Source organism: Denticeps clupeoides, chromosome 15, assembly GCF_900700375.1.
Source record: "Denticeps clupeoides chromosome 15, fDenClu1.1, whole genome shotgun sequence".
NCBI lineage: Eukaryota > Metazoa > Chordata > Actinopteri > Clupeiformes > Denticipitidae > Denticeps > Denticeps clupeoides.
Window position 1 is genome coordinate 2,573,695 of NC_041721.1, and position 26,824 is coordinate 2,600,518.

The following is a 26,824-nucleotide window of genomic DNA, read 5'->3' on the forward strand; positions in this document are numbered from 1 at the left end:
ACCACACATGTCGACAAGGTATGTGCAATTTTTCCTTTATTTTTCTACGCAACAGGCTTCACATTCAGTAAAAGCGGCGGGTATTAAAACTCAAACACCATTACCATTTATGAGCTGTAATTTCCTACACTGATGGAAACACCATCAGTTGTTAAAGTAGAACTCAAGCCCTGCTGTGTTTTACATGTTAGGCTGTTTAGTATGAACCACATTATGCTCTCAAAGCGACAGGACAGGACAGCACAGCTTCAGACGGTACAAGGAGCAATAAATGTTCTTTTCACTAGAACGGCTCTCGATTCTCTGACCTGGTCCACCTAGAGGAGGAGGAGGAGGAGGAGGAGAAAGAAGGCTGAAGATAAAGGCAAGCTGGGCCTGCACTAGTCTGTAGTCGTGCGCTCCTTCTTTCTGCCGTCTCTCTTCGGCTTCTTGGAGTCTGGAAAAAAGAAGCGAAGCGCGATTTATGTGAAAACTCAAAAAAAAAAAGGATCAACGCTGTGTTTATTTACAGGTTTTCAACCTGTCATGGCATACCTACAGCCATTCTCAGACCGAACGTGGCATGGGCTGCGCTTTGCTCTGAAAGCCATTCTTTTCGACGGCTTGTGTGGCGCAAGAGCGCTTATCAAGATACTTTACTATAGAAGGTCCTGTTGGTCGTATGTGACCACCCCACAATTACAGAATACATTCAGCGGAAAGACAACATCTGATTTAAATGCTAACTTTAATAGTCAAAATCCTCAGGTGTGCCCGTTGTTTCCGTCTGGTCGAACTCATTTGATAAGACCACAGCCGGAGGTGTGTTTTGGTAGCAATGCTACCATCAGTCCAATAAAACATTAGCCATAGAAAAACCCTAACAAAGAAAAGCGTTCGGAGCGGCTGCAGCTGAAAAAAAACGTTAATCGCAACACCGGAGCACCGAAGAGGAAAAGTGCTCAGTGATTGTTGGACTGGATCAGGTCGCATCAGCGTGGGGAATGCGAGATTTCCGTTATCGCTGTAGCACAGCGCGCCCTACATTTACATTTACGGCATTTGGCAGACGCCCTTATCCAGAGCGAATTACGACGTGCTTTCAAGTTACCATCGATGAAGAGATCAATTCTGGTTCACTAGGACCCCGACTATGAATACAATCTTTTTATTCACTCTGTTGTAGATTCTGTACACAAGTTCAACAAGAAGAAGGTTACAAGTTCATCTAAATATTCTTTAAAGAGGAAGGTCTTGAGCTGCCGTTTGAAGGTGCTCAGTGACTGAGCTGTTCTGACCTCGAGGGGAAGTTCATTCCACAACCGAGGGGCCAAGATGGAGAAGAGTCTAGATGAGCGTCTTCCTTTTACCTTCAGAGATGGAGGGACCAGGTGAGCAGTACTGGATGTACTACCTGGTACTTCGTCAGGAACTAAAGCCCGTAACGTCCTCCTCAGTACGCTGAACAGTGTGTGTGTGTGTGTGTGTGTGTGTTTCAAACCACACCTGCAGGTTACGTCAGGGACAACCTGCGTATTGTACCATGGGACACAGAAAAGGCATGCGCCGGTCATCCAATCAGCAGCATATTTTACCTGATAATCCGTGTACCGGAACTCAAACAAGTTCCTGCTTGTCGTGGAAACGAAGGCCCATCCACCCCAATTACACCCACCCCTCGCGCCGCGGCCCCCACCGACTTTCAGGAGAGAAGAAACTTTTAATGTAGCCCGGCTGAATTATTCATGCACATGCCGGGGAAGATGGGTAATGGCCACCGTCAGTACGGCGCCGGAATATAAAGTGGCCGGATTAAGCTTAATTCATGCATTGTTTGCGCTGCAAATCCACTTACATAATCATCCCCGGCAGCCGAGGATTTAGCCGTTCAGCTACACCTAAGAACAGGAGTTCGGCCGCGGCCCTGCGGTGGCCCTCAGCTACTCGATAGCGCTGAACGTTCCGCACCCTCCGCTGAATTAAAAATCGTGGCGGAGCGAGAGCTACGATTATTTTCCTCCGGAGAAGCTGACTGTGCATTTACGGAACAAATGTAATAAAGGATGCCCAGTGGACCATTGCGACTAGAATTTCCGAAGCGGGAATTGCGTTTCTTTTCCTGCTGCCAATTCGTTTTCACAGTGAGGCAGAATCTCCATCTAGTGGCGCTTCCGCATAATCTCTCATAATTGGCAGGTAGTAAACTATTACCTCGGTGTCTACTGTTCGCGCTAATTTCTCCATGCTTAAACATGCTTATAATGGCACTTTCAACTGCGGACCTTTCACAAGTGGACACGTTTATGCTAAGAAACGGCACAGTCAACTGTGGTGTGTGGGCCGCTGGTGGTGCCCGGGCTCCCTGGAGTGGAGATTATTCATATTCACAGTGTTCCTCTGTTAGGACACTGGGCTCAGAAAAAAAAAAACGTTCTCTGAAAGAAATGACTCTTCAGTATAAACCAAATCAGACCCTTTGAGTGTTTGAATGCCACCTCCTCCCAGCATCCTTTCATGTGGTGCCACACAGCAGGTCTTTCCAGCAAAGAAAGGAGGGAAAGGGGAGAGGAAAAGGACTGTAGTGATAAGCGTTGGTGACCACAGCTCCTCATCACCCTGCCATTGTGCTGTTCCGTTCCCTCTCCACCGCAGCGCCGGTGCTCTTGGTGACCCTTGGCACTCGAGGGCCCTTCAGACTGCTTCTCCTCATTGTCTCCGCCTGAATGTCAGCGCACGTCGCGTCCAGGGCGCCGTAGTCAGGGGAAACCTATCCCACCAGCTGCTCAGACTTGCAAAGGCTGCTGGGTGAGATGGGCCCAGTCTCCACCCGCCTGTTTACCAGCACACCTGACCTCAGATCAGAGTTTATCTCCCTATCAAACACGAACTGCTGCTGCAGGAATAGAATGTAATGCGCCTGATCACCCACATGTGCTTTATTGATGCTGATATTAACCTGGAGCTCTTCAAGAGTAAAGAGGTGCTGGGTCTAGGTCATGTGCTTTGTGCTTTAATTTTCATTTTGTTCGTTTCTTTTGTCTGTGGTAAGCTCAATTACTGCTGCTTTAGTATCTTGAGATGATCTGTTGATTTTTAGGGATTTCCAACTGCAACAGGAAACGATTACGCTGTGTTCATGCGTGTCTTCTTTTCGATGAGAAAAACATCTCAACAGCAAAAACTCGGACTCTTCAATGCTGGATCCATGCTTGTGTGAAGATGACAGCAACAACCAGATCAAGAAAATAAAACCGTAACCTCATTCTTTTACAATTTACAGCGGAAACAACATTCTTCACATCTTCAGGGTGATGCTCACAGCTCACATCTTCTCAGACGATCTTCTCAGCTGGTTTCAGTTCACACTGGCAAAAAAACCCATGACCTTCATTATAGTCTCTTATGAGAAGGTTCTGGATGTGAAAACACCTAAAACTGCCTGAATAACAGTATGAGGGTTCAAATCCCACTTACTACCATCATGTCCCTTTACTTTACTTTACTTTACTTTACTTTATTTAGCAGACAAACATTTTACCCAATTTCTCAATATAGACCAGAAGAAATTTAGTTGCCAAACATTTTACCCCATTTCTCAATATAGACCAGAAGAAATAAATCCTAATCGTGTCATTACTGAAATGGGTACATGGGCTGTCCTTTAATGTGACATGTTAATAGGCTTAATTGGTCTTATGTGGGAGATTTCTGTCCTCAGGACCTGTCAATCACCCACACATCTGAAGACAAATCCCATCACCCAACCACACACATGTTAAAGTGAAATTGATCTCATTTCACCACATGGAGGATCAACATCAGTCAACCAGTCAGCGACACACCCTGGTCACGCCCACAGAATCACCAGCCAACACCATCCACCAGGATTTTCAGCGTTTTAACATTCCAAACAGACCTGAACATTAATTAAAGAGCTTGCTGATCTGGAATACTGAACGTGTGTCTGTTGTGTTGTGGAACATAGTTTGAAAAACATAATTGCCTCTGAAAATCATAATCTAAATCAATTTTACAACAAACTGAAGTGTGGACTAGAAGCGGGTCGCGATACTGTACGCCTTTTGATCAAAAACTAAAAAATCTGATCATGTGTGCGGCCTGATTCAAGCTCGCACATCTGCCTGGGAGGGGATAACTGTCAGATGTGATTTCAGGAGTCTTTCGATCCCTAACACGACAGAAAGCATCGCACTAGCTCTTCACTAATGCCTGATCCTCATTATACAGTCAATTAACGTACAGCATATACTTACTTCATAGCAGAATTAAATACTAATCGTATTGCTTATACATGCTGAATGGTGTTCTCATGCTCGCATGTTAAATGCTGTAAATACATCAACAGTAGGCAAGAAACGCCACAGCAGATGTTGGAAGGTGAAGAAGAGAATGGTGAATACTGCTCTTTTGGAGAGCATTTTTCGTTAAGCAGCTTTCAAATTAGATGTTGACAGTGAATGATGTCATCGATTGACTTGAATGATTGATTGGCTCTGCATGACTTTAAATTCACTTCCAGTGGTCTACGCGTCTAGGACAAATGAATGAGTAAAATCAAGATTTTGAGCCGGATATGGACACGTTGTGGCATCTTTAAAAAAAAAATTGTTGGGCTGGACCACCTCTTCCACTAATAACCAGATGATGCAGTTTGGAGCATCTGGAGGGGAAAACGCTGCTGTGTTGCTATTTAACACAATCATTCTGCCGCATTTAATCATCAAACTGGCTGCTTTAGGTTTCATTACACAGACAGAAGAAGAGGCACATGGCGGACAGCCTGAGGGTCGAAAAAAAGACAAAAGAAACCGTCGTCAACATCAGAAGAATCCAGCCCAGACACACACAGCACTCCTCATTAACAGCACGGAAGAAGAGGTGGTCAAAAGCACCAAGTTCCTGGGAGTGCACATCAAAGACCTGGTCTCGGCACATCAAAGCTCGGCTGCAGCTTCCTCACCACTTTCTACAGAAGCACCATAGACTCTGTACAGATCCCACCCTCCGTCTCCGTGGATTGTTGCCCCTGCCGGCCTCTGGCGTCGCTCCTGCCGGCCCTGCTTTACCATGTTCAAATCTAAATGACAATAAAGTCCATCTGTCTATAAAGGGCTAAATTTAGGGCAAAATTAAACTTGTTGGCCGAGAGATTAAATATCGTTGTGATCAATACTCCACTTTGGAGATTGTACCATGGTAATGGACCATTACCATAACGGCAAGTCCACATCTATTTGCTTTCACAGTTAATTGGACCAGCACTGGTTAGCACGCCTGTCCGTTTTCACTCCAGCCCGTCCTTAATCACCTTCCACTGATCCTTAGTGGGCTGATAAGGATCATTACAGGCTGAACGCGAACATTCGCAGTTACTGAACATGAGAACATGACGCCAATTGACAGTGCAGATGCCAAACAGGATTTGGACTTTGAGTCTGATTTCATCACTTAATCAGAATAATATTTCAGAAGGTTAAAAAAGATAGATTTAGGTTAGTCCACTCTCACTTCTCACCTTGGACCTTGGTCCTGCCACAGGGCTTGGTGATGCTGACGGTCTCCTTGCACGCGGCGTCCATGAGGGCCCGTTTCAGCACGCCTGTCCGGTTCTTCCTGCCGGTCGACAGGTCGCACTCGCCCCACGCTTTGAACTCGTACTTACAGTCACCTGGAGCCACGACAGGAGTGGAGAGATATTTGCATTTTTACTGTTTGGTGTGTCTGACGTGAGCTGCTCTCATCTTCAAGGACTTAAAGGATTACCCTTCATTATACAATATATGTATAAATGTGTTTATGTGTGTGTGTGAATTTACATGAATCGCTCTGAATTTAAACTAAAACTAAAACTTACTCTACCCTGGAAGGGGGTCCCTCTCTACTCCTTCCCAACGTTTCCTCCTTTCTTTTTTTTCTCTCTCCTAGAGTTTTTCAGTATAGTTTTTCCGTGTGTGCAGAAGGGTCAAGTGTGGGGGGCGTCAACTGTTTGCCCTTTCAAAGCCCATTGAGGAGTACTGTACTGACTTATTATTCAGATTTTTATAAAACATATGAAACATTGCAGATCTTCCAAAAGTGTTAACACACAAGCAGAATTGAAATGAGAAATGTCCATGTCCAGTCCACTGTGCCATCGTGGCTGGGTGGGTGGAGAAAAGAACAGAGCCCCTCAGCTGGCATGACACGGTGACATGGCGTCATTCAAGCGGTGAAACGTGAAACAGCCTCCTAACTGCCAGCCCTGCCCCCCCGGCCCACATCAAAGGCTGGAAGGAGAAAAGGCCAAATTGGAATGAAATCCCACCGCCTGCGGCAGAATCGTGACCGCTTTGTGTTGCGTCTTGTCCCCAGATTTTCTCCTCGTCCCCTAGACGTCACGTTGGAACAGGCGGCGCTATTCAAACAGGCTAAATGGCATCAATGGCCTCTCCTCCCAAATGTCTCTGATTGTGATTGTGTCTTTTATCTACCTGCTGGCCGCAGGTTCCCCATTCGCTCCCTCCTTCTGCCTGTCACTCCCTCCTGTTTATCTGGACCCCAGACAAAGAGCTGTCTGCTACCTGCTGGGTTCTGGATCTGAGGACTGATGGCACCGGTACGATGGTGACAACGCCTCTGTTCCTCCGGGAGGGAGCACCTCTGCTCACATCAAATCAAGTGGCTTTTATTGTCACGTCTTGCCTCTCAAACAATATAGGTAAACATTAATAATAATACAATAATAATAAAATGGTTTTTGGTTTTCCCTGGTTTTTCATGGTTTGCCCTGCCTTTCCATTGTGGCTTTTGCATTTGAATTGACCCTTCTGGGTCACCGTAGGTTACTGCCAAATTGGCAGCGTTATTGAGAGTTCTGAGGATGCGAGGGATCCGTGATCTGCTGACTCTCTCCACAGTAGCACCGCTGATGGTGATGTGTACTCCACCCGAAGTCCACTGTCAGTTGATCCCTGTATCAGGGTGCTGACCCCCTCCTTGTACGTTTCCACGGCGCCGTTGGTGATGAGACCCACCACCGACGACTTCGCAGTGATGTTGTGTCATTCGTCTGATTATGCAGACATGCAGACCAACGCAGAACCCGGATCTTCACGCCCCCAGACACACAGGAACATGCAGCTCATTAAACTTTGAGCGCACATGACGAGGGCGCTGTCTGGGGATGCAGAGACACAACATCGTTCATTCCACCGGGCGGTGAAGCGCGAGAACGGGGAGAGGGGCATTGTGGGACAGCAGTGACAGGAATTGCCTTGTATGGCACTGAGTCTAATCCGGTGGATAGGCATTCGAAATAAGTCGTAAGAGGTAGGACTCACTCTGGGATCAGAGTGGGATACTGGCGTCAGCTCCCGGATCAGCTCTGAACTTTGTCGTTTAAACATATACATGTACTAAAGCAGCAGGCACTCTAATAACTTGAATAACTCTAATCGTTTTTAGATTGTCTTCAGTTATACTGGGCAAATATATTGTAAAAGGCAAACCAACTTGAAGCAAATTGGAGCAAAGGGCTTGAATCTGTCAACAATGTTTGTTATTATTATAGCATAAAGCATAAAGGAAGTGTTAACTGGATGTAGTTGTGTTAGAAATGCACAAAAACATTGGGAAATATTGAAAAAAATGTATATATTTTTTTATTAATTTATAATGCAAAGGACCCCCAAAATATGTACCACTTATGTACCGCTTATGAATCATCATGAACAAATATTTAATTTACATTCATCCAATTACAGCCTGCCTATGTACCCAGGTTCACACCCCACTGACTACCATTGTGTCCCTGAGCAAGACACTTAACCCTGAGTGTCCCTGTAAATTACTGATTGTCTCCGTGGGCTCCTGGTACATCTACTGACCTCCAAACTGCTTCTTCCAGTTGCAGGGGATCTTGCAGCGCTGCGTCTTGATGGTCTGCTTGCAGTCGGCGCCGCCACGGGTGCCCTCCCTGGTGCCCAGGCCGCAGTCGCCCTCGTGTGCCACGCACACGCTCCACTGCCACTCGCCGCAGTCCGACTTGCGCTCCTTCTTACCTGCGGCAGGCGGAACAGAACAGAATGGTTCTTGCCTGCTGAGCTTCTGTGGTTTTTCAAGATCAGACCACGGACTGTGCATGCATGTTTCTCACCCGGTTTCTCCACTTTTCCACCCTCGGACACTGCCATGGTCAGGACCAGGAGTCCAAACACAGTGAGCCACGCCCAGTTCTGCTGTGTGTCCATGCTGGAATGCATAAAAAAAAAAAAAAAAAAACGTACTCAATGTACTCAGACTCTACTCCCCCGTTCCCCTTTCGAGAAGATCCGCTAGTGGACTGTATGACACATAGCGGAGCACAGCTGTGAAAACAGACGGCAAAAAAACCCACACGGCAAAGTGGACCATGCCAAATGATGAGATCGGGCGTCCTGGTTACCAGTGCAGAGTGGGCTGCATCCTGGGAGAGATCAGACGCTTTTTATCTCCTTCCCCACACTGTACCACCTTCAGCTCTGTAGTTTTTGGTTCTGCATTGATTGCAAAAGGCCAGATTCTGAACTTTGTTGTTTCTCGTTCAGGCCGTATCTCTTCTTAAACACGCTGTTGTTCTACAGTCTTGTCTGTATAATAGGATTTCTTGTAGGTTATAGTTCAGTTTGGAGGTTTTCACCAAAAAATGCCGCTTTTCTGTTCTTGGTAGGTCCCGAGTTGCCTGGGACATCCCAAAATATGGGCAATTTAGATTTTTTTAGACACTGAAACTTGTGGATTGGTATTTTTAGCTGTCCGGTGTTGCGCGGAACACAAGACAGACAGAATTACAAATGCATTTCAGGAAAAGGGCAAACACCACCCCCCCCCCCCCCCCCCCCCACCCACCCCTGCGTTCTATTATTAATTATCCAGCTCTTATTAATAGAGCAGAGAAAACTCTCAGTCTTCATTAGGGCATCCATAATGAGTCCCATTGCTGCCTTTCTTGTCAGAGGGTTTCAGCTCAACATGTCCGCCCTGCTGCACTTGCAGTTTAGATCAAATTCATCGTTATTGTCCATCAGAGACAATGGTCTGAACTGCCCACCTCGTGGACACAAATCTGACGATCAACCAGTTCCCGTCACGTTCATGTTTCACAGATAATCCCTTTTTTTTTTGCCGTACTCTAATGGTTTCCACAAGAGAAACGATCACGTTGATATTGTTCTGCCACAAGAAGAGAATAAAACTGCATTAACACTCTCTGGTCTGCAGTAGTACTTTATTGCCATTAAGAATTGAATGGCAATGTGCTAATTAATGGAGAACATCACAGATCGACTTTATATTCCATACATAGTTATATTTCAATGCGAGCAAAGCACATCATTAGCATGTAAAGTGCATGGAGCAAGACAAATTAATACCAACATATTAATACCATCAAACTTACCATCTTAAAGCGTGAGCAGCTTGACCATAATACTGCTGAAAAGACCACTGAACAGTCCACGTAAAAGAACCTTCCTGCGTTGAGTCATGTGTAACACTTGGAAAATTCCAGAAATTCTCCTTCGGATTCTATAGATTTTAAGTTACAAAACTGAGAGCCCTGATAAGGCTGAACTTGTCAAGAATTGAACGTGCAGGGAATTGTTAAGATTGGTATCGGAGACCCCGTGAAGAGGGAATTTTCTGTCTCGTTTCGTTTGTAGATCTGAGAGGGAGTGTAGCAAGATAGTAGTGTGTTGATATAAGGGGGTGCACTTGCATTTACAGCCCTATATTACGGTAATTTGATATTCCGGCATCATGTAAACCAGAAACATGGCCGACCGTGAGAAACTGATCACGACAGACTGTAAGCCGGAGCAGAACTGTGCCATACTGACGGTTTACCAGGAGTTTATTCAAGAAGAAAATAGGCAGACACTCTTATGTTATCAGTGTCCCCGTCCCTGTCGGGCCCCCGTTTAAAGATTCATGAGCGGTTAAGGCGTAGGAGGGGCAAGACGGACGGCTTCCCAGGCGCCTGCTTATGGATGCTGGTCCTGCCGCGGCAGTCAAGGGGCGCTGCACCATGCCTCCCAGGCGCCGGAGCAACGTTTGTGTCCATCAAATATTTACCGCGAGTCCCTTCTTCTGGCTCTTATAAGCAGTTTGCCTCCTGCAGTGCCAACACCATGCATAATGGAAGGCTCGGAGTAAAGAGCACAGACCTGGGGCATGATAGCGCCGGCAGCTCATGCATTTTTCATAATTACCTCTGGCCACAGGCATCAGACTGTCCCCGGGGGGGGCGTGTCCCTCTGTCTTCCGCGCTTTTATTTGTCAACAGATTCTCGTTTTAATTGCTGAAGAGTCTCCGCTTCTCTGCTTCCGATGGCCGGTGGCTTCGGGCCTCCGGACTCGTTCCATTACAGGACGCGGGCAAGTATGTGCAGATGCCTGGATCTTAATGAATGTCCATAAGACACGAACAGACTAGATCTCCGGTCTGGGGTGCATTTCCATGAAGCGTAATGATGCAGAAGACAATGCAGGCTGCGACACGGCGGCGGCTTTGATGTTCCACGTTATCTACATTGCGGCAGGCGAATGCTGCGCTTTAATTACAGCGCATTGTGAGCCGAGAACAGGACCCAGGGCAGTTCTCAGCATGGACTCGCGATTTCCCACCCGTCCTCGTTTCTGAGAAAAGAAATGCATGCGGAGGAAGGAGGGAGGGGGGGATCTTGCGATGAATGGATGATTGTATGCAAACACATGCCTGTGCTTAGCACTGGCCGCGGCAAAATCGAAATCTCATGTTTTCTCGTCGCCCGCAGGCTCCCGACTCGGCCCTGCAATGGCCTGTTCCTGTTACAAATCCCCCATTTCAGAAAACCCGACCGGATTAAATTATGCATAGATGGTAAAGGAAGATAAATGCACCGTTTTTTGTGTGTTTTTTTTTAGGTCTGAACAAGCAAACGGCCCGTTTTCCCCCGAAATACCATCTGAGAATAAACTATTCACTCCTGCAGGGTGGGATTAAGCATGTTGCCCTGTAAACCAGCTGGTTCTTTCACAGTTTCGCCTGGTTCCTCTGCTGAAAAAACATGTTAAGACTGTGAGGTCGGGGAGATAAGATCAGCCGGACATACCAATGGCAAATTATGAAAGCATCTCCTTCAATCCAAAACTAAAGAATAATGAATATCTACAAATTGTGTACCACCGTGTGTGCCAAAATTTGAGAACCTAGGCTACAGGAGGATCGTTTTTTATTCCAATTTCAAATAAAGGAATCTTGTCTTTATGGGAAAAGGTAGAATTGAATTCGGCCCTGATAATGAGCAGACTGTCCGAGAACTCCACCAAGCCTCTTCCTGCAACGGTCCATTAAGTCCATTGGTCCACAAGTCCATTGGTCCATTATAGTGGGAGTAAAGTAGCTCTGAGACTTTGATGTGTGTTCATTTATTTTGTGTGGTAAATGATCGGTCAGCAAACACGAACTTCCAGTCTATTGTACCTATCCTGTCCATTGATTCATTGCTTGCTAATTTGTTTCGGTGATTAGTAACTGTGTTTTGCATGTTGTAAATTTGTTTTGCTAAATGTTACTAAATGTTAATTTGATTTGCAACCATCATCAGGTTGTCATGATCCGGTCCGGAAGGGGTTACGTCCGAACTTTAGTCATGTGTAATGTTTCCTAATCGTGTTCACCTGTGTCTGATGGTATAAAGCTGCCCTGTTCGTGTCTGTTCACTGTCGGGTCTTTGTTACATGTTACCTGTTCACTTGTTACCAGATGTCTCCCCTGTCATGTTCATCACAGATTAAACCCCTGTCTCGTGACGTCGTACGAATGCGTCCTTCTTGATCGTCAAATCATTTCAGATCACCTGAATCGCCATGCCAGACAGCCGTGACACAGGTGATGAGTTTTATTTATCGCAAGAGAGGTGTGAAAATGGATGCTGAGGAGGAGAAATGGAGGCTAGACTGCGATGATTATGTTTTAAAACGACTTATTTCCCTGCACATTTCCTCTCCCGCTTAGTCTAGCACTCATAGCACATGTAAAGGTTGCCAGGCTTTTAAAAAGCTACACTTATCGTGTCGGGTTGGGCTCAGGCCGGGTTGGGCCCAACTTTTCCGGCCCAATTATGGATGATACACACCCACACTCACAACACAGGACCATCCTGCATGTACTGTAAAGCGCCGTTTTCACCTTAGGCCTGTCCTTTCATTCCAGCAGGACCTGCACCCTGATTATAGGAGACTCTGCAGCATTCGTTTCATTTAGATCCGCTAACAGACCCCCCAAGAAAAGTGGTGACAAGGGACGGTTTTCTGTCATCCTCCTCCCCAGCTCGCTTTACAAATCCATTCTCAGAATGCTCCAGTTTATGCCGGCTTTCCTGAATAAATCAGCCTATTCATTTTTCCACTGAAGCAGTTGAAAGCACCTTGGGATGCTTGTTCATTAAAGTGTGTCGGGGAGAAAAGCTCTTTGCATGCAGCGTGGATGGCGGCGGCTGCCTTTTAATTGAAGTATCTCACTATCTGTTTTTCATGCTCTCTGCTCTGCCTGTCTCCCTCCCTCATTACGTATCTCCCCCTCCATCGCCGGGACCGGGCGGGGAGATACCGAGGCTTGCCGAATCGCTCTGCCATGTGCAGGAGTTGCCCGGGTAATGTGGGCTTTCAGCATCCGCCCGAGGCCAGCAGATGGTCGGCAATGATGAATGGCTCCCCACAACACCTCAATAAGACAAAACATACAACATGATAAATGAAATATTTGTATAGTCAAAGTAAATTTTTTATGCAAATTGTAAAAATGCATTGTTAAAGCTGTGACTATCAATGATTGTATCGTTAGCCTTTATCATCTTTACAATAGCTAGGGCTAATTTAAAGGTCTTAGTGTCCCCTTATACTGTATCTGAAGTCTCTTTCTGAAGTTTAGCCTTGGTGCAGAATTACAGCCACTTTAGTTCTGCACAATGTCATGTGCTGCGAAAAAATTAAATGATCCCACTGGTTCTTCAGTCTAGCGTGACTGAACTAAAAAAAATACATCTGTGCTCACTTTTACATCCAATCACTGAGCAACTGCAATGCTATCCATGGTTTCAAGCGATGACAGTCAGTGCAATTCCTCTTTTAGGAGAGGGGTGGGAAATTCTCTGGGCGGAAAAAGCATGAGAAATGGGAGGTAACCTTTCCCCTAATGATGTCATAAGGGGACAAAGTCCAGATCTGACCGTCTGAGCTGCGGCTCTCTGAATGGCAAAGCACTCAATTTCTGGCCACTGCAGGACCATAGACAGGCTAGGGAAACTCGGATTAATATTAAATAATGTCACAAAGTGTCATTTTCATAATAGGGGACCTTTATGCAATGCATTGTTTGTTTATTTGTTTATTTATTTTGTTGGTTTTGTAAGACCATCTCTGGTATCATTATTTCTGGAATAATTAGCTGTACGCTAATGATTATTATTTAAGAGCACCTACATTACTTTTAATTTAAGCATGACCTGATTTTGCTACAAATCTCAACAATTATAGGTGACTAGTTGACTATCAAAATAATCATTTGTGGCAGCCCTAGTGACAGCAAAGGCTAATTACTACTTTTCTTTCAATGTAAATGTACATTTAAGTCAGAGAAATCCATTACTATTTTAGTCTAGTTTTAGTCAACAAGAACTGATGACATTTTAGTCAAATTTTTATTTTAAATCTCTTAGTTTAGTAATGCAATTTTATTTAACCCAGTAGTGCATAGTGCACATAGTGCATCCAAAAATCGCTTCATCATTTTCTCCCAGCCATCTGCTAATCCACCACAAGCATCCTGAAAACATATTATTGCGCGATTGCATAATGCGCAAGTGATGTCATCTATGCGACCGGATGGGAGATACAGGAGGCCGAAATCGCAATAAAATAATGCAAACAGGAAATAAATTCTTGTCTCATTTCCGTGAACCAAAATACAGAGATATTTTAGTCTAGTTTTTATTTTGTAATCCATTTTTAGTCTCACTTTTACTCGTCAACAATATGACAGGATGTGTTTCGTTATAGTTATCATCACATGAACAGCTTTTTCATTGCGTTTGTTTCAAGGTTTGTTGATGAAGATATTTTGTCATAGATCTTCAGTGATCTGAGCATTAGCTCTTCTGTTGCACTCCACATGTCCATCAATGAGCCTTGGCTGGATAATCTGTCTGGTGCTAATTTTGTGGCAGATCAGAGTGATGGTTGTCCTCCAGATTCTCCAGATATTACCCCACTGGGCATCCATGGATACCTTCAGAGGTCTAACTGTCTAATAATGTTACGGTTGATTGGTATGTAGATGTGCATGTAGCACATTTTTCCTTGATCTGAGACACTGCTAAATTAATTATGAAATGAAGATGTTCTTCTACACCACAGCCCATATACTTCAGGTTGTCCTCATTAGCCTCGGCCTATTCCCGGTTTCTGTGACTACACTTACATCTAAATCTCATCCACCCACTCAGAGTGGCCGGGGACTCGCTGCTACAGCGTGTCTGCTTGTTGCTTTTGTCTCATTCTGGAACAGAAACAGGGGTTCATTTATGAAGCCATCTGTCTTACCTTCACTCTTAATTTGCTGCCTTAATGATTTCTATTTTAAAAAATGTAGAAGATGCAGGGACCTATAGAAGCAGCCCATTTTGTGGCTTGGAGAGATTCATTGAAACCAAAAATTCGAAGAGAAGAGCCACTTAGCGTCTGAAGCACAAAGGATAATCGACATGAGCCTCGCCAAGCACATCACCAGCCTCCAGCATCTCACTCCAGAAGATGCTCTTAGCAGCGGGTGGTCAGCAAGCAGCGCTGATGAAAAGATAAATAGTTACGAGTTTCTGATGGAGAATAGAAGAAACTGATATGATCACGAATGCAGAATTCACTTGAAATGGCATCAAAATTGATGCATTGCAGAACATAATCGATTACATCATAATGACGTTGCTTGGTGATTTTCTAGTTAAAAAGTCCAGGTATCGTCCACGGCATACACATTGTTCCTGCACTTTGTAGCTGAGTTCGATTGCCGTTTGACTGCCGCTGGCCTGATGCTGTTTAACACACGTTGCTGTTTAACATTTGTCAGGATTTTGGCAGAAGTTGACGGCAAGAAAACGTTGCACGTAGCGTTTATTTGATGTGATCCGAACCCGCGGCCGACCAGTGCTGAACGCTTTGACACCACGAATGCCAGAAAAACGCCTGGTTCAGACGTCCGTGTGTACGAGGCCTTAACTCTCATGTGAAGTAACGTAGAAAATGGGATGCATCGGTAATCGAGGTATTAATAATCGTAATCACATCATATCGTGAGACCAGCGAAGGTTCACACCTCGAGAGCTGTGTCCCACAGAGTGGATTTGCTGTTCTCAGATCAGTTCAGGTTACCCAGGTTAGAATTAAGACGCTCCTCGGCCGTGACGATATTGGAAGAGGAGAACTCGTTTATTTCCCGTCTCTGCTCATTTTCCTCCGGGGACTGCGGCCGACGTCTGACTGAAAGCAATATTCCACAAACGGAAAATCCAGTCAGCGAACATCAGATATGGTGTTATCGGCATTAAATCAAGGTGAGGGAGTTTTAGAAGTCAGCAGCACATCAGGCGGGCCTCCAGAAACAAGATCCTATCACAATCCTTTCAGCGTCCAACAGAGAGGGGAGAACGTTTCTGATGTTGGGGCTTCTTCATTTTCACTTTAGCTCATCTTTTTTAGATGTGAGCAGTTTTTAACCACATGTTTATTTTGTTTGAATGCAAATTTCTGTAAAAATGTGCAGTATTCAGTCCTGGGTGCTTGAATGCATGAGAACCATAATGCGTGGAATGAACTTCCCCTCGAGGTCAGAACAGCTCAGTCACTGAACACCTTCAAGCACCTTGAGCACAGCTCAAGACCTTCCTCTTTAGAGAATATTTAGATGAACTTGTAACCTTCTTCTTGTCTGACTTCTGTATAGAAACTACAACAGAGTGAATAAAAAGATTGTATTCATAGTTGGGGGTCCTAGTGAACCAGAACTGATCACTTCATCCATGGTAACATGTTGTAAGTTGCTCTGGATAAGGGCGTCTTAAATGTAAATGTAAATAATGCAGAAGCATGACTTGTGGTAAGACCCAGCATGAAATATACTGGTTCCTGGCAATGAGCTTCTCACAAGACGACCCAGCATGAAACGTACCAGAGGGTCACCAACACCGTAATGGATACAGCTTCAGGGGTCTTCAAATGGACCCGTAGCATTGTGATGGGCACTTTTCTTTCTTGGACAAATTATTACCAACCCTGCACTGAAAGCGATCGCAGGCTTTTTAGTTTTTTGTGCAGAAGTGTCAAGTGTCAAAGCCCGTTGAGACATACTGTATGTGATTTTGGTCTATAAAAGAAATAAGAAACCACAACAGAGCATCGTGATTCCTCACAGCAAATGATAACACAACACACACAGACAGCAAGTCACATATTGTTACACACACAGAGCGGGACTGCCATGTGGGGTTCACGTACTGTCTCTCACACACATGCAAGTGTTAACACACTATCACACACACCCACTCCACTCACGTTAACGCATAACACACAAGCCCACGCACACGGGGACGGTCCTGCATGCTCACGACTCGGCACGTCCACAGGCACACAGGTCATGGTGCTCGCAGAGACGAGATCCCTCGCAGAGACGAGGTAAACCTCGCGGTCAGGCAGCAGCTGCGGCCACCTGTAATCCCAGACCACTTTCACAGCCATTACTGCGGACAGGCCCGGAACTTTCCGACACCCGGCGGCCCTTCGAATTACCGGCCCGGGCGAGAGGAAGCTGCGTCGCCGCCGCCTCCCGTAGAGCGCGTGAGCAGGTGGTTGGAGTTTTAACCTCCAGCCTCATTGGGCGCCGATGCTGAGATTTGGGGAGGTGGGCGTCGCCGGGAAGCCATTAGTCTGTCCCACAGAAAAGTGCTTTCGCTTAATCGCGCATATGTGCACCATAAATTAAAAAAAAAAAATTAGCTGCACTGATCTGGGGCCTGTTCGTGCCACTCTTCTCACCGCCGGCTCTGTTCCGGGGGCTTCCGGCCCAGCTGAAAGGAAAAGGATACGTTTTTTCCTGTTGAAATATATCTCAAACAAAGACTATTTATTTGTCCCTGGGTGTCAGACCTCTGTAGGCTTTATTATCGTCTGTATTTCAGATGCACGCACCGGAATGGTAGAAAAAGAATAATTGCAACTGATCCGTGGTTCCATCTCCATTTATTCGCTGCCGGAGAATACAGGCAGGAGGGGGGAAAAGGCTGAGGTGTTTGCCTTTGCCGGTTTTATTGCCGTGCGCCGGTTTCATTTGGACCTCTTGTGATCACCACATCATTGCATCACTGTTTGTAGGTGCTTTTACGTGCAAGGAGGAAGAGGAGGAGGAGGAGAGCAGCTACACATTGCCCCCTAGTGCTCGGCGCCGCGTACTGAGCTCGGCCCATCAGCTCATCGCAGGAGGGGGGGTCTTCGTATCCATATCAGCACTTCCTTTGTGAAGTAAGGGCGTAAGGGGACTTTTAATGGGGGTCGATAATGGGCCACTAATGTGTTCCCTCGTGTGACTTTCTCAAAAATGTGCCGCAGCTTCGAATACGAAATCAATTCACTGCTGCCTTCACCTTGCAGCCATTAATCAGCGGCGCAGGTAAACACGCGGCGTGCAGTCAAGATCTCGCCGAGAACGCCGTTATTTCATCTCATCTCTTCTGCCCTGCTGCGTGAAGCACCTACAGCCCAAGTGTCTGTGAAGTCCGGTCCACACTGATAATGCCGCTCGCCTTATCTCCGAGGATGTCCCCTGCCCTCCCCTGCTCTCTCCTGCATCGGAATAAATCTCCGGCCCACAGGAGGCTGGCCTGGTGGCGTTTGTGAGGAACTGAGGAACCGAACTTCTCGTTTTATGGCTCGGTTTTATTTCGTTTGTATTTTATGTTTGGTAAGGGCTGTTAGATCTGTTATATATATTTCTGTGGTTGCATTAAAAGGCTCTACGGATAAATCTGGCCCTAATAAATCTCTTAAAGCTCACAATAAAGTAGAACCTACACACAACATCAGCTGTAAGATGTTGCGATGTGTTGAGAATCTGGTGATACGTTTTTCCTCATGTTGGCTTAGTGATGCTGGAGCACGGGAATGGGAACGTTCCAGGACCTCGGCTTTATTCCACGTCGGGTCGTAATGAGCACCGCAACGGTAGATTTAAAGAATCTGTGAACAGCAGCGGCTGCTCAGTGATAAACTCAGTGATAAACTGTATGGGATTACCTGATGAAAGGCAAGAGCCAGGACTCCAGGGGAAAACACGGCTCATTTCATCCCAGAGGTGATTGCCTGTTTTGTGCTATTCTGTGTTTGACCATCGTATGTGAATAAGTGGCCAAGTTTTGAAACAGTGTTATGTAGATTTTGAATTCCAACATCCTTAGTTCCAGTGTGCATCGATGTCTGTTCTGTCTCGGGTTCCGAATGTGTAATAATTTTATTTCCATGGCATAAAGTGAATAACAGGAGTTAAAGTTTTAAAAGAAATCCTGTAGTGACGGTAGCAACACGTAATGCTGTTAATCCAATAGCTCTGCAAATGGCACTTAATAATCAATTTGGTCTTCTGTTCTCAATATATATTCACTTCACTTCTAAAATGATTCATTAACCAGCAGACACACACTGTCTTGCACCATAATGGACACCCTGACCTGCTTCTATTTGCATGCAGCAGCGTGTCTTCTCATTTATTCCCCAGCCGAGGGCCTGCTGCTGAGAGACAGGAACCAGGATGCTCTTCATCACCACATCCTCTCCACCCCAGACTCCTCATGACCACCTTTTCTGAGACTCATTGTCACATTTACTGAGACTCAACTCCACCCCAGACTCTTCATCCCCACATTTACTGAGACTCTACTCCATCCCAGACTCCTCATCGCCACATTTACTGAGACTCCTCATCACCACATTTACTGAGACTCCTCTCCACCCCAGACTCCTCATCACCACATTTACTGAGACTCCTCTCCACTCCAGACTCCTCATCGCCACATTTACTGAGACTCCTCTCCACCCCAGACTCCTCATCACCACATTTACTGAGACTCCTCTCCACCCCAGACTCCTCATCACCACATTTACTGAGACTCCTCTCCACTCCAGACTCCTCATCGCCACATTTACTGAGACTCCTCATCACCACATTTACTGAGACTCCTATCAGGAGCAGCAGGTCGGAATCTTAATGTGTAGATGCACCTTTTCACTTGTTTTATTCATTTTTATTTAAGTTCTCCTGTCCCCTGTGCACATTTTAACAGGTGATGTGACATCCCAGCCCTGGAGGCCAGAAGACAAGGGATGTTCTTCATTCATTTTTATGCCTCTTCATGTACATTCGGCTACGTTCTGGTGATTTTTTTTGTTGATTGTTAAACCTGAATTTTTCACTGTGGTTGGTGCTGATTCAGAACTTGGCTCCGGTCTCGGATGGAGTTGACGCATTCAGCTCTGCTCAACTAAAAATATAGTATGTTTCATACTATATTCATGCTGGAACGTAGAACATCTTATAATGCCCATTCTGGGATGATACCAGTGCATACCACTGCAATGTTTTATTCTCTGCATCATTATGGAACATAAAAATGTATTACTTGTATTACTTATACACTATGCATATGTTGGGCCTTCTACATCCTTATGTAAGATAATATAATGCCACCTGAATTTTGAAAATAAGCAGATTAAAATGACACAGTTGATTCGTATTGCAGTGAATTATGGCGTGGTTGGGGAAGGCCAGCCTCCTTTTTCGTAAGGACGTATTCCTCTGACACATCATTTACCTCGATGATGTCGAGATTTGGCTCATGTCTATAACCTGTCCACACCCACACCACCAGCCTGACACAGCCAGACTCCCCTGGGCAGAAGTGGTACAGGAACACCCTGCAGACCTGCCTCCTGCACGGGTCAGAGCGTCACCACAAATTACTGCCCCGGGCCAGAGAAGGGGTCCTCAGACGGAGCCGACCACCTGGGGTGTTGCATCGAGTTGCAGCAAAAACGAGCAAAGTCTGATGTTGGAAATCTTTTCACGGTTTTTATTTTTGTGCGTGTCACTCATTTTTTTGAGCAACAAGCGAAGCAAACAGTTTTCGTGACTGCTGCGGGTCGATCGGCTGCATGAATATGCCACATCTCCTCTCGTGGTCCCAGTCAGAATGAGACATTCTGGCAGAATATGACTAATTATCCCAGAACCACTGACTGTTGCGCGAGTGGAATATGCATGTAAATAAAATAAAGAAATAAGCAGGCGCGAGGTGTCAGACTCCTCCGCCGCTGCTCTCCCCGCCGGCCCTGTGGCTCTCCTGCTGAATGTTAAGTGATTCGCTCCAGCGGGCGTCACCCCTGAACCCCCTATAGAAAGTGAGAGGCGAAGCCCTTTCTGTTTACAGAGGGAGGAATTTAAACTGCAGGGGGAGAAAAAAAAAAAACTTATAATGATTCTCTGTCTTTCAGATCGCATCACGAAGGGAATACAGATCGCAGGAGAGAGCACAGTGTGTGTGTGTGTGTGTGTGTGTGTGTGTGTATACAGTAGCCTGTGCGCGCTAAACTAACACCATGCGAGCAGCTTACAGACAGCTGGGTGAGTGCATATCCGTCTCCAAGGTGCAGCGTTCATTATCTCTCTGCCCACAAGATAAATTTACACTCCAAGGTGTGAGAGGTTTGGAGGAAGCGCCGAGCGGTCCTGGACGTCCACCAAGCGCAAACAAAGGCTGGATTCTTCCACGGGCTCCCCTGAGCGACCTCCTCTCGTCTTATTTGGTGGGGCGATGCTGTAAATTGGAGATGCCCTCAAGGCATGTGCTGCAGCCAGAAATCCTTCCCATAAGCTCCACAATAACTGGCATCGGTGGAACTTTCAGAACCCTCAGCATTTAAAAAGTTCTAATTATCATTTTTTAGCATCGTTATTAGCAACATTGCATCATTCTAATGGATGCAATTAAACTGATGCACAAATCCCATAATTGCACAATATCACAGCAAAAATGCCTCACGCATGACCAACAAAGGCAGCTTGCAAAAATGGACCACTCGTTCGTGTTATTTAGCAGCATCAAAGCTACGTTACTCATTCTGCACAAAGCAGGTCCAGAGTCCAGCAGAGGCAGATAAAGAGCGACCATTACAGCCGATTCACTTATTCCACCCCGCTGCATCTCCCATTTCTCTATGCCGTCCTGTTGGGCCTGAAATTGGAAGATGGAGGAGGCCTGAAGTCGTGTTCCGGTGGATACATTACCTTTATTACCTTTTTCCATCGTTTCACATCAGCATTATTGCGATTCCCTGCGTGATCTGTTCTACTGCCCAGGACGCTGTGGTGACCTCCCCACAGGTCACTGTCTGAGTAATAACCCCGACATCCATCCGCAAATACTTATTCTTTCGAAATCAAAATGACTGGATTATTGACTCACTTCGCTTACCAATATCAGCCCGGAGCTCCTCCCAGTTCATCCGATGGCGGCCGCATCGTCTTGGTGAGAACTGGGTTCTGGAGCGGAATCGGCAGGTCGTACAGGAGAGACATTGATTGGTGCAACGTGTGGCTTACAGCTCCGGCCGCAATCAGGCCCCTATTGACATTTAACTTTGCGGCACGGCTTCGGCGCGGCCCGATGCTCCCGTGGCGCATGTTCCTTCTGCTTAATGGCCTGCATTGATTTTCATCGATTCCTTTGCACAAAGCAAGACGTAACGTATTAAACCCGGGATTTAATGAAAAATGGCCTTTAACGCTGAAGTGATAAAGAAACCAGCTTTGATTTTAATTTTCTATCCAGTGGTAGTAGCCTAGCGGGTAACACACTCGCCTATGAACCAGAAGACCCAGGTTCAAATCCCGCTTACTACCGTTGTGTCCCTGAGGGTCTCCAGGGGGACTGTCCCTGTAAATACTGATTGTAAGTCGCTCTGGAAAAAGGCCGTCTGGTAAATGCTGTAAATGTAAATTTTCATAAACACTACACAGATTTCAGGGAGGATTTCAGGACTGGACCAGTAATATTTCTCAGCTTTTTTTTCCAATGACAAAATACTTCAGAAAGATGAATGAGTAGAGGGATGCATTAGGGGTTATTTACGATGTCATTTCCAGAAATATATTAAGCTGTTTTGTGTGTTGTCAGGATCCACATCAGATTCTCCGCTGGTGTCCCTTGGTGCTCAGTACTCGGTCCTCACCTTTTCTCCCTCTACATGAAATCATTTGGTGAGGTCATTTCCACACATGGGTTCTCCTAAAACTGCTATGCCAATGACACACAACTCATCTTCTCTTTTCCTCCCTCAGATGTACATGCCACTTCCAAAATCTCTGCAAAAGCCCATCATCTAAAACTCAATTAATATTCATTCTAGCAGATTCTTCACCACAGGATCTTGCTATCTACCTAAAAAACTCTCATATCTCTCCTTCTGCAAATGCACGCAACCTTGGAGTAACTATGAACAAACTATAAACTCTCCTTCTCAACTCACATCACCAATCTTTCCAGCTTGCTGAGATTCCTTCTCTGCAATATCACCTGGAGGCGTCCGTATCTATCGACACAGGCCACCCTGTGGTAACCTCACGACTGGATTACTGTAACTCCTGTCTAGCGGGTCTACCTCTGAATGCCATCTGGCCTCTACAACTAATACAGAATGTAGCAGCACCTCAGAGCCCTTATTATACCCTACACTGCACCTCCAGTACTGCTCGCTTGGTCCCTTCACCGCTGAAGGTACAAGGAAGACACTCATCTAGACTCTTCTCTGTCTTGGCCTAGTGGTTGAGGAAGCGGACCCAGTTCGAATCGCCAAACCGCTAAGGTGCCACTGATGTCCCCTTGTCACATCCCCACACGCTGCTCCCCAAGCGCCTGTCATGGTGGCCACTGCTCACCAAGGGTGATGGTTAAATACAGAGGACATGTTTTGTTGTGCTGTGCTGCAGTTTTTCACAATGACAATCACTCCACTCTGACTTCACCTCTCCGCCCAGATGTAGAGATGTATCAGGTATGGTGGAGCACACCATTGTGAGGTTTTCTTCTTCTCCTCACAGTCTGCGGCAGAAATAAAGCATCTCTCAGAAACACGGAAAAGTTTCTTAACAGTGAGGAGCTGCAGATGGGTCCCATACACCCACACACACAGGGCAAAGTAAAACATGAAAGGACACCTAGCAGGTTCCTTCACACAATGAGAGAGAAGCCACATCTTAAGGGCATCACAAATGCCACCAGTCACATCAGCAGACTTCTGAGTTCCTGCAGAAATGAATAAATTGATGAGACTGCAGTGTTTCACACACCAGGGTGGGTTTCAATGATTCATAAACTTTCAATCAACTTATTGGCAATCTGGCTGTTGGTGACCTAGCGGGTAAGGAAATGGACTTATAATCGAAAAAGTTGCGGGTTCAAATCCCCAACCGCCAACGGGCCACTGAGGTCCCCTGAATCAAGGTATCGTCCCCACACACTGCTCCCCGGGTGCCTGTCATGGCTGCCCTCTGCAACACCAAGGGGGACGGGTTAAATGCAGAGGACACATTTCATTGTGTCACCACGCGCTGTGATGCAGTGTTTCACAATGACAATCTCTTCACTGAGAGATTGCAGCTTCTACATCTTTCCGTTCCAGTCGATCCCTGGATCCACCACAATGTGGTCCTCACTACAATCGATAGGTACACTAGGCTCTCTGCCTAGTGTACCTATCGATTGTGGTGAGGGCCACACTGCAAATCAGGTCAATCTGCATCCTGGTCAACATACAGCCAATCAGCTAGGGGGTTGTTCCACCTGCATCCAGGTCCTTTCTGCAACGGAAGAAGCAGAAGATCCTGCTGTTTTGATGCCTCATCGTGAAAGCCCCCCAGAATCCTCTGCTCTGTCTGGCTTTAGAGATTCCCTGCAGACCCGTCCTGAGGTGCAATAAACCTGCAGTCCTCCCTCCTCTGCCATCACACATTCCCGATTCCCATGGATCTGCTGAAGAAGGTCCTACGGGTGTGCGGGGCCAGGACGTGTCTGAATGGGGAGCTCATTGTGGGCCTCTGCCGCTTCCCCGCGGCCACGCGGCTTTTCAGGAGCCCGTTCCTTTTGGACGCTGCCCTCTCGGGGCTCTCTCTGTTGGCCCTGTATAGAAATGCACACTGAAGCCCTTCCAGCGGCACCGCGTGTTCCGGCGTAATACGGCCGCGCCGGGCCGGTGCCGTGCGAGTCTCGTTAGGTGCCCACCACGCGTGGAAATGAGCGGGCCGGTTCCCATTCACGGCAGGAATGTGCGCCTTTGTGCGCGGCGGGAGTGCCGCCGGAGAAGGGACGCCGAGTTGCTGCACCCAGACTGGACGACACTATGGCAACATGGATGGCCGAAGGTTCCTCAAACAGAGGGGCGCTTCCGTGGCGCTTCGCCCTAGTTTCTCATTCCGGTCAGGAATGACCCAAATTACAGCATCCTGGGAAAATGTCTGTCCTGCAAACACACCTTCCCGCTGCGCCTGGCCGTTGTGTGTGGTGTGTGTGTGTGTGTGTGTGTGTGTGGATGAAGGTACGTGGAGAACCTCAGACAAACGCATATTATTACAGAGATCTGAGAAAGCTGGAGGCTGGTTGGCAGCATGTTCACGTTCTGCCGACGTTCCCCGGGGAAAACAAACACAGACCCGCTCGTGGCAGATAGTGGAACGCGCCACGGAGAACTTTTTTTTAGTTTTTTTACTTCCCTCAACAGGAGAGCTTTGAAAGGTTCGCGTGGAACGGCGATGGCAGTTTCCCGCGAGCGGAGCATCTGGGAAACCAACGCCGGTGTTTATCCGGAGTCCGTTCTCGCACGTCAGAACGAGCAGAACGTGCAAAAACTTCACGTTTCACCTGAGAATTGTGAGAAAGTGGCGGGGGGTAAAACGCACGGAGCCCGGCTGCCTCTTCCCACCACGTGCAAGCGCCCGGCTGCGGTACTTACTCTCAAACTCTCGCACTCACTCTTCAGAAGGTGTTTCTGCACTTGACGTCCCCTCATCCACTTCGGTCCTTCTTTCAGCCCCTCGTCACACGTCCTCCCTCCTGTCCCTGTGTCGCTCGCGTCTGTCCTGTCCACGGGGCCGGGCAGCTGATGTGTTTTTAGAGCCGGAGGGGCCCGTCTGTGTGTGTGTGTGTTTGATGGGACTCATTACCACAAGGTCACTCCAGGGACGGCCACTTGGCAGGAGGGAGGGAGAGAGAAGCGGGACGCACGAGTTACACTAAAACTAAAACGTGCGGCGTCGGAACGTCCAGCCCACCGTCCCCTTCCTGTTAAAATGGGAAAAGAAGGTCCAAGCATGGACAAGAAATGAAAGTGGCAGAATCATAATTGATTTTACATTCATAAATGTCACTGTGCAAATATTTCAGAACATTTCTGGTCCATCACACAATTTTGCGTGATAAACATTCTTTCATCAATTGAACAAAAATAAGCATTCCGATCCGTTGTCATTGCTAGTAGAATTTCGACAGCGACATGAGGATCTTCTGCTGACTGGAAGATCAGATCCTGCAAACCTCACCAAACAAGGAAAGATCTGAGAAGCTCAGCTGTGGACCGAACCCTCCTGTTTCACCCTGGTTTCAACTCTCACGATTACATGATTTCATTATTGTAAAATTGTTGCATTTTTCAGTTTTTGCCCGATTTCTCCAGTTTTTCATGACATTAGGAATTTTGATTCAAATATGATCAGAATAAAATAAAATTTACTTATAAAAAGGCGACAACCTGGCAACCTCATCAATGCACCACTTCAGAAGAGGTTTTACTGATGATTACTAATAAATGATGACTCTGAATATTGAATATTTCGGCTCCGAATTCTGATAAATGATGCAAATGTACGCGAAGTAAAAGCAGGAGTATCTCCACGCTGGACAATGCTGGTCAGTAACCAGGCGAAGTTATTTTTTCCATAATTCATAAATGGCGTCTGTGCAGACATCGACCTCGTTGACAGGCAGCGGCCGGGCTGAAATATTCATGGCGCTCGATGGTGAGTGTGTGATGGTCGCACTGTGGCCATGCGCCGCTTCCTCATTTTCCTCTCGTAAATAATGAAGGCCCGACAGCTCGGAACCGGCGGAGCTTCGGGGTTCTGGTTCCGCGTTCTCGGGTGAAGTCTCGCCTCATTACCACGCCGTTGTTTTTTTTTTTTGTGCCAACGCTACAGACTCTGGCTGCCATTTTATCTCCGCAAACACTGTTTTTCTGGTATAAAGATGTGTGTGTGTGTGTGTGTGTGTGTGTGTGTGTGTGAGCGAGACGGAGAGAGAGAGGCAGCTGCAGCTGATGAAATAAAATGAAATCTTCGGCTCCTGCGTCGATCTTCTGACACCTCCTGAGGTCCACAGACAATCTCCCGCTCCGTCATTTTCAGGCCCGAACGCGGGCCGGCTGCAGAATTACCGGCTGGGAAGGAGATTGTGGGGGACGGGCGTCGCCGCGGTTGTTTCTCCTCATTCTGTCCCTTTGCAAACGTCCAATTTCTGAGCGAGTTGGGAAATGGAGATTGAACTTATTACCGTGGCGACTCTCTCCTGATGGGCGCCTGGGTGCATCAGAGGGACCCGCCAGGGTCTCAGCCTCCAAAGCTGTTATCCTCAATGCCGCTCGGCGCAGTCGCGGCCAATTTCAGGGCGCTAATGCAACACGGCAA

At 46.6% G+C, this 26,824-nt stretch overlaps 1 protein-coding gene across 2 annotated transcripts; it reads right to left on the minus strand.

The window, feature by feature from the left end:
• Positions 1–19: 19 nt before the first annotated feature.
• ptn (pleiotrophin) lies at positions 20–25,305 on the minus strand. 2 transcript variants are annotated; one of them, XM_028953905.1, is made up of 5 exons: positions 25,119–25,305; positions 8,135–8,229; positions 7,866–8,039; positions 5,516–5,668; positions 20–436 (listed from the first exon to the last, which is right to left on the minus strand). In XM_028953905.1, the coding sequence occupies exons 2-5, from the start codon at positions 8,226–8,228 to the stop codon at positions 381–383; spliced, it is 477 nt and encodes a 158-aa protein (XP_028809738.1). In that variant the 5' UTR covers position 8,229; positions 25,119–25,305; the 3' UTR covers positions 20–380. The 2 variants fall into 2 exon arrangements, with proteins under 2 accessions (XP_028809738.1, XP_028809737.1); XM_028953904.1 differs by having other exon boundaries at positions 25,099–25,301.
• Between the last annotated feature and the right edge of the window lie 1,519 nt (positions 25,306–26,824).